A 13,002-nucleotide genomic window follows, 5' to 3' on the forward strand; every position below is an offset into this window, starting at 1 on the left:
TGCAAAATAATGGGGTATTTCTCTCTACCTCACATTTCAAATCTTTAGTAAACAAGAAGCCGCATCATGTACAACTCACCTATGTTTTAACAAGAGAAAGTCAAAAGTGAAAGCAAAACATTTTCCTCCCTGGACAGTAGGGTCCCTGTTGTCCTTCTGCGGTGAGATAAAACCTCCTGAACTCAGGATGTGGATGTGTGCCTTAGTCCTAATTTATTTCCCACCAAATTATTAGATTTTCTAACACTGTAAAAGACACCAAAGAAACACCGAGTTCTTTTGATTCCGGGTCCACTGAAAAGTTCACCAGACCATGCCTGTTACAGTGAGCCAGCGCTGGGCCCTGGCATAGCCACCTGTTCTGGAAAGGCCTTTTTTTGCTTTCACATGTCAAATCATCACTGCCTTAATTGAGACTGGTTTATGAATTTGCTTCAACAAAGCAAATCGTGGAAGGATTGCATCACAGAATAATGGCCCATCATGTCAGTGATGCGGTGTATCTAGCCGACTGGATGTCTGTCACGGTGCTTAACCGAGAACTAGAATGATGGCTGAGGAATTCCACCTTGCCTGGAAACGGCAGGGGTTTGAGGTGACCATGGAATCCTCCGCAAGTTCCAAAACTTTTGCGGTATCCTGTTTTCTCTTCCTGACACACCTAAAATATTTGGTTTTATCACGATGACATATTCTTAGAGAGCTGATGATTCTCAGAAGTGTAACTCTTCATTAATCTTCTAAATTCGATGCAAGCTGTAACCTCAGCTGGCCCCATTACATAAGGATTTTCTTGATTATATTATAGATAAAGGGAGTTTGAATGTTGGCTTACAAACACAGGTGTGCCTGATCAAAGAAAACTCTGTAGTTTAAAAACAGTATCCTAAACTTTCTTTTGATGTGTGGAGTATCAGGCTGTGGTAGTCTTACCAATGGGGGCTGAAAAACATGGAAGGGTTCTCTCACAGCGTCTCATGCTGTCTGCTCGTTGAGAGCAGAGACATATGGGTCACATTTTGTTGTTTTTGTTCTAAGTAGGACTTTCCTAATTTGTGGAAAACTTTAAGGAAATCTCATGTTATACATCACTGGCTCATAGATACCTATCATATAAAAATTCACAGTTTTATTTTCTCCTCAACATTTGCCCCCGGCATGGCCTTCTACTTACTGGATAACAAATTATTACTTTGTCATTGCTTCTCTAAATTACTGAGGATATCTTTAATTCTGTTTTTAAATCTTCAAGGGTTTTTTTTTTTTTTTGCTTTTGTTTTTGAATTCTAGAAGGGATAATCAGAGGCGGGGCTAGAATCTGGGCCTCCTGATTCCAAGTTCCTGAGACTGAGGACTTTGAAGAGGAGAAATGACAGAACCTCACTTTTATTTCTTTTCAGCTGTAGAGAAGCTGTGTTTCTGGGAAGTGATGAGAGAGAACTGATTTTAATTTTCTTTTGCATAGAGCCAGCATTCACTTTTAAAATGAGGTCCTCTAAAACCCAGACTGCTTGCAGTGTTCACCAATATTTTCCTTTTCCTGGTATAGAAATTCCTCTAAAGGAAAGGGTACCTGAAAGAAAGGAAGAGAGACAAATTTACGTCTGTTACTTGTACCCCTGGACTTTCCACCTCGGATGTTGAATATAGGGTCTTTCCTGGTCCATGGCTCTTATAAACTCACTCTTAGATGAATAAGCCGGGTCCTTATTGAATCTGCATTTTTTTTACTTCATACATGAGAATCAGGCTTTTTTTTTTTGCATTTTAGTTTATTTTTCCCAGTTTGCTAGAAATGAAAGGCAGTTCTTCCCTCATGTTAGTCATTCCTCTGATTTGCTTCTTAAAAGGAAACTGAAACCTGCGGAGAATAGCCTGAGGCATTGGTGGGACGTGGAGGAAAAAAAACTTTGAACAGCTGCCTGGTGCCTGGCCAAGGGGCCAAGTTCTCTCATTGGATAATAACCATTTTTTCTCCTCTTATCCATTGCTTCCCACTGCACTACTAAAGGCCCTCTGCAAACAGGCAGATCTGCCAAGCATAACATGATCACACCTAGCCGGCTGCCAGCCATGAGAGATAGGCCCTGAACAGGGCTCATTGCTGTTGGATTTACCCTTTCATCTCAGGGTTTGTCTAGACAGGTCTCTTTTCTCTTTGGCCAGTATGATTTCCAGCAACATGACAACATTTTAAATTTTTGTGCATTGCTCTCTTTTTGCCCCCCTCAAATTTTAATCTAGCTCAGAATTTTCTATACAAAAGGTGGAGACGCAGCTAAGCTCCTTGATTTGTTTCCTACAGTCACAGGAGCTACATTAGGGGAAGTGAGGCAAATGTTGGAAAGCTGGAGGCAGAAATGAATTGACCTGTACAGTTAATTCATAGAAATTGAAAGTACATACATACATAGAGAGGAAAATCCACTAGATTTTTAATACCTGGGATATAAAGCTGCAATAAGAAAACTTTATAGGATTTTCTAAAGGAAAATCCTATAGTTGAATATGCTCGTTCGCTTTAGATGTAGCATTTTTCCACACTTGCTCTTTTCTTTTTTGGAATTTTTCTTCCCTATTTTGCTCTCCCCTGCATCCTTTGCTTGGCATCTCAAGTTATTTTTAGATCTATGCCTACGCAGCTATAAAATATCAAAGGACAAGTTCCTCTGGTTTTTAGTGTACTACAATAACAATATTTGGTTCAAACTGTACTATCTTAGACCTCAGAGAGCAGCTCTACCAAATCACTTTCATTCGTGAAAGCTGAGCAGGGCCTAGGACCCGAGAGATCTCGCAAAGCAACCTGGAGGAAAAGATCTCACGCGAACCCTGGCAGCCTGCCACGAGGAAAAGCTGCCGAAAAAAAATACATTTCCAAAGATCATTTTATAAAAGTCAATAGAAACCAGGTTTCCCTTTTTTTTCTTTAATTTTATTACATTTAAACCTTTCGTCAGGGGTAAGCAATAAGGAAAATTTGATTCTTTGCTAAATGTTCATATCTTCAACCACCTATACTTTCTCATGTTAAAAATTCAAATTACTTGAAAATTTGATACCCAAAACTGTGACTTCACTATTGTCATATTATTTCTTTGGGAATTTGGGCTACTGCGTAACTACAGCTGCAAAGTCAAAAGATTTTTTTTTTCTTAAGTTGGAGGGCTGTTTTAAAAATACAATGCAGGCAAAATCTTTGATTTGCTTTGATTTTAATGATAGACCAACCACTTTTTACTGCAGCCATTATAAGCTATAAGCCCACTATGAATTGCCTTTGACTGAGCCTCAAACATGCAGCCTCTAATTGGTCAAGAGCTTTGAATCATTTGAGCTTGGTATCTATTTTGAGTTGCAGCTTAATCTATTTAATATGGGGTTCCTTCCATTATAGAGTTGACAGATTTCACTTGGCTAAGTGCTGGGAGCAGCAACTGCAGACAGACTTAGATGCTTAAACAACATCCACCCAGTTAAGAACATGCTAAGTAATTACCAAGTGACTAATACTCTAGGATGTTTCTAACCTCTTTGGTTCAGCCTGGGACAAATAAATAGATATCAAGAAAAGATCAGTTTATTACAACCAGATATACAAGGTTTATGTGTGTGCATGTGTGTGTGTAAAAGATAAAGATATTTTCAAATTAATTAAACAAATCATCAACAGATATTTTTGTACAACTTTTTTTGATATTTTTCTAGTATAGTGAGCCATCAGTACAAAATTGAGTCAAGGGTATATGGTGTGACGTTAAAGTTCTCTCAGTATCTTTAGTTCCCTATTGAGAACAACCCTATTGAATGCTTTGATTAAGAAGTACGATACATTTTGGAGGGTTTTTTTTAAAGATTTTATTTATTTATCTTTAGAGAGGGGAAGGAAGGAGAAAGAGAGGGAGAGAAACATGAGTGTGTACTTGCCTCTCGGTCACCCACTACTGGGGACCTGACCTACAACTCAGGCATGTGCCCTGACTGGAAATCAAACTGGTAACCCTTTGGTTCACAAGATGGCATTCAATCCACTGAGCTACATCAGCCAGGGCCATTTTGGAGTTTCCATAGGATTCTAATTAATGCCTAGTGTAAATAGTTAAGTTCAGTAGAAATTACCTCCAGCTTCTCAGAAAACTGAAATATGAAAAATGCAGCACATTCTTGAAAGCTTTTCTCANCTGACCTACAACTCAGGCATGTGCCCTGACTGGGAATCAAACTGGTAGCCCTTTGGTTCACAAGATGGCATTCAATCCACTGAGCTACATCAGCCAGGGCCATTTTGGAGTTTCCATAGGATTCTAATTAATGCCTAGTGTAAATAGTTAAGTTCAGTAGAAATTACCTCCAGCTTCTCAGAAAACTGAAATATGAAAAATGCAGCACATTCTTGAAAGCTTTTCTCAATGTCACTAATTTTCTTCTCTATGCCTGTGTCCAAAAGCTGAAGTTTTCATTTCCAAAAGGATGTATTAAGCCCATTAAGAATTCCAACTTGATAACACAATTATTCTGCAATAACCTACTAAATTATAATACACTGAAATCATAAAACAGATTTAGAATATAGGAGTAGAGATATGTACTTCAGCAAAGTAATTATAAAAAGTAACTATTCATGTTCTTTGGATAAAGACAGCAAATCATTTAATTTATGTCTGTATTTTTTTCCTTTTCCAGCAGGGGGCAGGGTATGCTAACTATTGAATTGGTGGACACTAAAGGCACACAGGCAATTGTATACAGAAGTGAGAGTTCCACAGATCCTTCAGAGGCAGAGATGTTGAGTTGTTCGCTGTGTAATTTTCACACCAGTAATAATTAGGTTTTAATTTAAAACTGAAATTTAAATTAAGATAAATTGAAAATAATGATTTCTCCTATTCCCATGTTTACAGATTACTTTCTTCAAAATTATTTCAACTCAAATTTCACTTATTTTTATTAGAAATAAAAATCCTCACCCTGGCTGGTGTAGCTCAGTGGATTGAGCACAGGCCTTCGAACCAAAGGATTATGGTTTGATTCCCAGTCAGGGCACATGCCTGGGTTGCGGGCCAGTTCCCAGCGGGGGACACACGAGAGGCAACCATACATTGATGTTTCTCTCCCTTTCTCCTTCCCTTCCCCTCTAGAGATAAATAAATAAAATATTAAAAAAAGAAATAAAAATCCTCATAGAAACAAAACACTGTGGAAACTTTAGAAAATACTGATAAATAAATGTAATTTATAGTACCTTTGGGAGGGAGGATTAGATTTAGATTTATCTGAGGTAACCTGCGTTTATTTGTAAGTACAAATGATTCCACATTTATGCTGTTCACCATTTCTTAAATATTATCAATGATAAGCGTTTTTACTAGAAGAAAGTGGAAACCTCTCAGGAACATGAACACTACTCCTCTCATTTCTTCTCAGTGTCCAAGCAAAACCTATGACCCACTGATCAAATCCACCCGTGATTTCCCAGACGATGTCATCAGTTTCATCCGGCGGCACCCTGTGATGTATAAATCGGTGTATCCGGTTGTGGGAGGACCGACATTCAAACGGATCAATGTGGATTACAGGCTGACGCAGATCGTAGTGGATCACGTGGTTGCAGAAGATGGCCAGTACGACGTGATGTTTCTTGGAACAGGTACCCTAGCACGAGATTGTGCCTTCCTTCCAAAGAATTCTTCATTGTTACACACACACAAAACCTCCCAAAACTTCAAAAATATCTATGTCAAAAACAAAATGATTAATTATTACCTAATATCCAGTCAGTATTTTTTTGTTGTGCTCCATCTTAGGGAAATTATCCTATACCCCTCTTCACACTCAAACCTGCCTGCTTTTCTCATTAGTTCTTTTCCTGAGTTTTGAGTACTTTTGGGGATTACCTTGTTGAAAATTATCCAGACCAAGATAGATGCATCTCTTTTCAGGTGCTCACTTGTTAGTATTTATTAAAATTGCATAGCACATGCTTTTAATTGACAATCATAAATGTCTCCCAACCTCCTTTAGTGTATATTTGAGATTTCTCGATATATTTGTGTATTACAACTGCAATGTGTCTGTTATACATTAGGTGCTCAATATGTATTTGTTGAATAACTGTGGACTAAAATTAAACAAGAAGAACAAGGCACTGTTTCTTTATTTCCAAACTTTGCATTTCCCTTTTCCTGCAAATATATTTGATAAGCCCTACCCCAAGGTGTCCTTTTGCCCAGTTTTGAGAATCAGGGACTGAAGATGACTTAAAATGGCCTTTCAAAATAGTTAAGCCTTGCTTTGTAAAGCTCTTTAAGTAGAAATTTCTTGGAGATTAATTTTTTTATCCTTGAATTTGTAGATTATCACTTTCATTCATTATCGGAGCCTGCTTCACTGATTTATTTATTTTTTTGTGTGCCAACTTAGTAATTAAAAATGATGAAAAATATTTTTTTCCAGAGAGAGAACTATTGTTAATTAAGCACATCTCAAAAATAAGAAAAGTGTTATCTAGTAATGTCATCTTAATTCTAATGGCAGTAAATAAAACAGGAGTCATTAACACAAAAGCACTTACATAGAGTATATTAATTTAATGGATCGAGTATTGCACAATGATGGAAACTAATGAGTTTTTATGAAATGAACATTTTTATTGGAATAGGTTTTTAGGAGTCCAGAACAACTTTAGAAAAACTTTAATTCTAAAATATGCTAGATCTACAGAAGTCAGGTTTATTACGAAGCGTGTGCGTAACAGACTCCACGAGCTTTCAAGAAAGTAGTCCAACTTGACTATGTTGCAAAAGGCACTGCTAAGGCAAAAGCAAAGAAATGATGTTCCCGCTTCTACATAGGTAGCTGCTGAAGTGTCAAAACTTGAAATAATTAGGTTGTCCCTCATTCTAATGAGTTTGCCAAGTAATTTCTACTCCCTACCCAAACTCATTCCTAGGTTTTAAATGTTTCAGTGTCATAAACGCTATTCTGCCACTAGGTGGCACTACCTCCTTTTACTGATTAAATTATGAGGATACTAAGATTTGCAATGACATTTGAAAAAATTATATTTAATATTTTTGAAGAGCCCAATTCTTAATCGTGTGAAAACAGATGAATAATCTAGACTATTTTGCACAAACAGGATTACTACCATGCATGTAGATACACTCCAACCCCAGTGCTTAGAACTTTAAAAGCATCTATTTTGTATAAATTAATTTGAAATGGGATTCTTTTGTTTTTTCTACAGTGCTTTTGTGTTCTTTACATTGTTTTTCTGTATTAGTTGAATTGTGTGGAACTGCATTGTAAGGTCCTATACTTAAGTCATCTCTTTAAAATGTCAATTTGGGGGTTATATGATTAACCTTTTTATAGTCTTCAATTTAACTAAGTACTTTAAAACAAAACTTTAGTTTCTAACCCACTAATAATGTTTCTGTGTGTAAAATAAATTTGTAAAATGAGCTACGGTTTTCTCCATGTATATAATTTTAATTATTCATCTTTTATTTGTTAATGTTATTAAATATATATCCTTTTGTGGTGAATTGAATATAATAATAAATATTTCTTACATTGAGAGGTTTTTTTACTTTAATATATTTAACTTTTTGTAAAAATTTTATTTTTTTATCTTTTGAGGGAAGGGAAGGAGAGAGGGAGAGAAATATCAATGTATGGTTGCCTCTCATGCATCCCCTGCTGGGAACTGGCCTGCAACCCAGGCATGTGCCCTGACTGGGAATCAAACCATAATCCTTTGGTTCGAAGGCCTGTGCTCAATCCACTGAGCTACACCAGCCAGGGCTTAACTTTTTTAATTGTTTTAAAATGTTATTCTACTTTTATTATCTTTTCACCAATATTTAAATGAGACATAATCTTTCTCTTGTGAGGAATATACTCCAAGCATGTCTCTTTTAATATTTCTTTATAAACATGTGTTTTATGAGATAAAAACTATAATATTTTGGGAAGGGACAATTTTAGACATTAAGCTTCACTTTCTGCATGCCTTATTTAATCTGATTCCTTGAAAGGCATTTAAAGGAAAATCAGGGTGTCGTGCAAAGATTTCTAGGGATATGCTTACAACTGGACATTAAAGGAGGAATAGGATAACAGGTAATGCATTTTTTCAGACATTGGAACGGTCCTAAAAGTGGTCAGCATTTCAAAGGAGAAGTGGAATATGGAAGAGGTTGTGCTGGAGGAGTTGCAGATATTCAAGGTAAGCCTCCGTCCAGAGTTCCGGGAGAAGAGACGGTGAAATTGTACTGTAGGCTTTGACATAGTCGTGTTTTAATACATCATCACTTCTCCTGGAAAATTCTTTGCAAATCACTTCTTTGTTTTCCTTTTCCTTACACAATGGGGAAAAAATTAAAATAAGAACAAGGCTCCCTTTTCCCTGTAGAACAGCACCAAACCGGGGGCTCCTGGGCTTGCCCCTCATTACTGTACTCTCTGAGCTTGAGGCCACACAAGTCACCACAGCAGATAAAAGCCTGGGTCTCCTTTACCATCCAGGTGCTTTCTCCTTTGTAGATTTTACGTTTCGATTTTTCCTCAATTAAATTTGAGAAAACTGGAAGGGTTTTCTCATGTGTCCTTGCTTTTCTGTAAGGAAATTAAAAAGAAAAAGGTTGTGTTAAGTCTTCATGTGTGTTACGTTCCCCTTGCCCACCAAAAGAGTTGGTCAACCTAAAATAATCGTTTTCTAGATTTAGGGAATGCCTTTGATTTTTAACAGTCAATTTGAGTTATGGCATTCTTTGTAGTGAACTTCAATTTAAAATTATTTATGAAAATAACATTAGAAATAACATTGTATTTCTTATAAGAACTTTTAAAAGCATGGTGTGCCTTTTCTAACATTTTTGTTGAAGTAGCTATTAAAATGGACTGTTTCCTCGTAAACATCTATTGCCCTCAAAGAGAACAGAGCCCTCTGCTTGGAGGGTCTCAAGTTAATTAAGGCGCTGGTTTCTGTGGAATCCTGTTTACATTGTGAAGAAAATAGTGGTCAAGGAGTTAACAAGGAAAAGACCTGCTATCTGGCATCTACCAAAAACAAAATATTGGGTGGTTCCCAAGGGAGAAGCTGTTGTCAAATACAAGTGTTAACCCGAGGCCAAAAATAAAGCCCCAGAGACACATATAGGTATATTAAAATAAGGCTCATTCAGTGGCTGTCAGTGGTCAACAGGAATCCTGCGGGTTTCACTGTTAAGATTAAATAATAAGCATGTTTTCTTAAATACAGAATAAAAAGTTATTGGCTAGAACTTTCTCACTTTCAAATTTTTTCTTCATATAGTTTCTTAAACTTTTGACCTCTACTGTTTGTGGCTTAGTAAATACTGACTGGTGAGAAATGAATGAATTTAGATAGATAGATAGATAGATAGATAGATAGATAGATAGATAGACAGACTTCAAAAAGTAAACATTCCATCCTTTTTTTGGTGGCTTTTGTGTTCAAGTTTCTGATTTTATTGCATCGTAGGGCCATGTTTCCTACGAATAAAAGGGGCCCCAGTTTATATCAGGAAAGCACGTGCACCAGTCCGCAGGGCTCCGTGAAGAATGGGGTCCTCCGCAAGGAGCACCGTAACTCTTGAGAACTCTGCTACTTGAACAGGTTTTCCAACTACTGATCTAAGTAAGAGCAGGAAAAAGTAATAAATAATTGTGGAGATGTTCTTGTCAACACTAGTTTGAATTATATGGAAGCAGTTAAGATAAGGAGATTTAGAAGAAGGGGAAACCGTGTGGATAACTGGGAACAATTTTCAACAGAGTGTTTCTCATACAGTTAGGTGATTTTTCTTTAATAAGATACTTTAAAAAAACTATTTCAATCATTTCTATTAGGGTAGAATCAGTACCTATTGGGAGAAAATAGCAAACATTACGATCCTTTTCTTCCGTATATAACAGAGCCTTGAAGATTACTTCACTGATCTTTGGTACAAAGTGAAACAACATACTGGCTTCTCTAAAGGACTGTTAATGGTGATTAACATTGAACTTCTTTTTTTCAGCATTCATCAATCATCTTGAACATGGAATTGTCTTTGAAGCAGGTACATTCTAATTTTTTTGTGTGTAAAAATTAACCACAAAGCAACAGGATAATTGAATCAAAGTTTACTTTTAGGGAAAATCTATTGAAGTTGAAAGTTAAATTATAAGTAATAGAAAGAACTTTATGTGTTTATTTTATAACTGATAAAAGGCTGTAGTTTCAACTTTGCCTTGGGAGAAATGAAACCAAATTTCATTAATTGAATAATATATTACCTCCTCCCTTGGCTCTTGAAAATCGAGCTCCCTCTTCCAGTCTCATGAGGATGTCTTTCTGTCAAGGCCATAAAGTAATTTATGTGGAATATCAGCTTTAATCATTAAAAATGGTTTTTAATCAGGGAGTCTAGGACTTACTATGAACTGTGGTGGCAAATAGCCCAACAGTTAACCTCCAGTCTGACTCCCAGAATCAGTTTCCTCAACAGCAAAGTTTAAAAAAAATCCACTTCCTAATAAATAGGTTGCTGTGTGCAAAGTTTTAGACTGAGAGTACATTATAAGTGTGAATCAAATGGTAGCTAATAATAATAACAATATTTGATATGCTTTCCCGGTTCTCAGATATGATACTCTAAGTCCCAATTGATTCAAAAGTTTAAGACTTGCATTCCTGTGTCTGTGTGGACCCCTAAAGTTTAAGAAATCATGTGATGATATGTTCAACATTAAGGTGTTTCTGAAATTGCCTTAGGCTACTATGCCTAGTATGGTACAGGGAATTTTAGGGAAAAGATCTAAATAGGTTTCTTCTTCAGTATCTTTCATTCACTTGTTCAGTCATTCAATATTCGCTTCTTGAAGGCCTACTGTTATCCTTGGAAGGTACAGAAATGCACGAATGACTTAGCCCTTAGTCTGTGGAAGCTCGCAGTGGAGCTGGGAGACAAAGGGGCTACTGACAATGCAGGGAACAATGGAAGCATGTACTAGGGAGACAGAGGAGACAGACGAATCTAAAAGAAAGCCATGGGTACAGGGGAAGATAGCAAAAAACAGAGATATGTAACCTGAGCAAAAGCAAAGATTTCGCAGTAATCCGGATAAATATAAAGGGAGATGACGGGGTGAAGTGTATCCCAAGTAGAAGAGAGCTCTTGGGAAAGTGTGAAGAGCAAGACACAATAGTTTATTCCAGTGAGTTCTGTACAGTTAGAGCAAAGAGCATATGTATGCTCCAGGGATAAGAAGCTAGACATGAATCTAGGGAAATAAGACAGAGCAAGATTAGGTACATCTTTATATGTTCTGCTGAGAAGTTTAACAATTTTATCTAAGGACAATCAAAATCTTTAACCAGAAGGGTGTGATAATTAGATTTTCCTTTTAGAAAGATTAGTCTGAGGTGGTAGTGCCAAAGATGGATTGAATCCTGCATAAGACGTGGAGGGTTGTTGGAATATAAGATTGAAGTCAGCAGAAATATTGGGACACTCCTGAGTAATCCAGGACAGAAATAATGAGGCCCAAAATAGTGGCAGTGGCAGTGAAGAAAGAGAGGAAATAGATTAGGAGTTCTTTTGCACCCCCTACTGGGGACCTTGCCCACAACCCAGACATATGCTCTGACTGGGAATGGAACCCGCGACCCTTTGGTGTCCAGGCTGGCGCTCAATCCACTGACCCGAACCGGCCAGGGCTGGATTAGGAGTTCTCTGTGATGAGGGGAAAGGAGAAAGACAGAAGATTCAAAGACAGCTTCCAGATCCGTAGTCTTGGATGGCTGGGGCGGCGCCTTCTTACCAACGTCGGGCAGCAGGAGGAGATGTAGGGGAATCAGTGTGTTCCCATTTTTGTTGCTTTCAAGATTCCTCTGAGTCTTTGCAATAAGAATGGAAAATAAATGAGAATAGAAAAGAGACTCAACATTAATGCAGAGAAAAGGATCATCAAAGGAAACAGAAGTCAGGCAGAAATAAAGAGGAAGAACCAGAGAAAGTAAAAAGGGTTTCAAGTCCTTAGTGTCAAACACTATAGAAAATTGAAGGAAAGCAAATACTAAAAAATATACACTGTATTTAGCCACCAAGCAGTCTCAACGGACAGTTTAATGGATGGGAGAGGTATAAGACAGATTTCTGTAGGTTGAGTACATGTGTATTATTTGTGCCAATATCTATTTTCTCAGATTTTTTCCCTCCATGTAAAGTTCCACATGGTCCACTAGAGTTGACCATGAGCTTTTGAAGGCACGGACTATGGCTTACTCACTTGTGCCACCCACCCCTCATTCTCCACTCCCTCACCGCCACCACATACACTCAAATGAATACATGCGGAGAGCAGAGCATTGTTTTCAGGACGTATTCTCAAAATATAAGTTTGTTTGCCAGGATTTTCCGTATCCTGAAGCCTTTCATTTATGATCTGGCATTCTTCGGGTCTCCTTCATACTTTCTTCGTAGTGACGCCAAATGCTTTCTCTCCCACTTACAACCCTTTTCCTTCAGGGATCATTGGTATGTACTTCATTAGCAAATGATAGTTAAAACCACAGGAACATTTTATAAATTTCTTTTCAGCCATCTTTTATGCAAAAAACTCTGTCAGGTGAAGACCATTAGTATTGCTTATAGCATGTGTGCTTGCTATAATTTACCAAAGAATATTTTCAGCTTTGAGAAGGAATTTGACATCTTAATTCCTCAGTCCAGCAGCTGGTTTTTGACCTTCTTAAATTACTGCCAAGGTTACTCCAGCCCTATAGAATGCTGTCCATTTCAGTATCGAGGTCTTCAAACCACCATCCTGCCGGGATGGAAGTTTTTGACTTATCTTAATCTCTATTGTGCGTCTGTACAAGTGTTTATTACGGGCGGGACACCCGAGGCGGCAGAGTTAGATCTGTGATGTGGTATTCAAAAAAGGGAAGTTCTTAAGGCTAGTTTGAAAGATGCTGCTAATTCATTTGTT

The 13,002-nt window shown here is 37.4% G+C and overlaps 1 protein-coding gene across 1 annotated transcript in view; it reads left to right on the forward strand.

The window, feature by feature from the left end:
• The window catches only part of SEMA3D (semaphorin 3D), a 133,153-nt gene that overhangs the window by 100,222 nt on the left and 19,929 nt on the right, over positions 1–13,002 (forward strand). Inside the window, exons 11-13 of the mRNA XM_037066141.1 lie at positions 5,425–5,647; positions 8,142–8,230; positions 10,047–10,088. Of these exons, the coding sequence (XP_036922036.1) occupies positions 5,425–5,647; positions 8,142–8,230; positions 10,047–10,088 (354 nt within the window). The remainder of the gene's footprint in view (positions 1–5,424; positions 5,648–8,141; positions 8,231–10,046; positions 10,089–13,002) is intronic.

The sequence above is a fragment of the Sturnira hondurensis genome, unplaced genomic scaffold (genome assembly GCF_014824575.4).
Source record: "Sturnira hondurensis isolate 20B ecotype Veracruz unplaced genomic scaffold, ASM1482457v3 Scaffold0016462, whole genome shotgun sequence".
Classification (NCBI taxonomy): Eukaryota; Metazoa; Chordata; class Mammalia; order Chiroptera; family Phyllostomidae; genus Sturnira; species Sturnira hondurensis.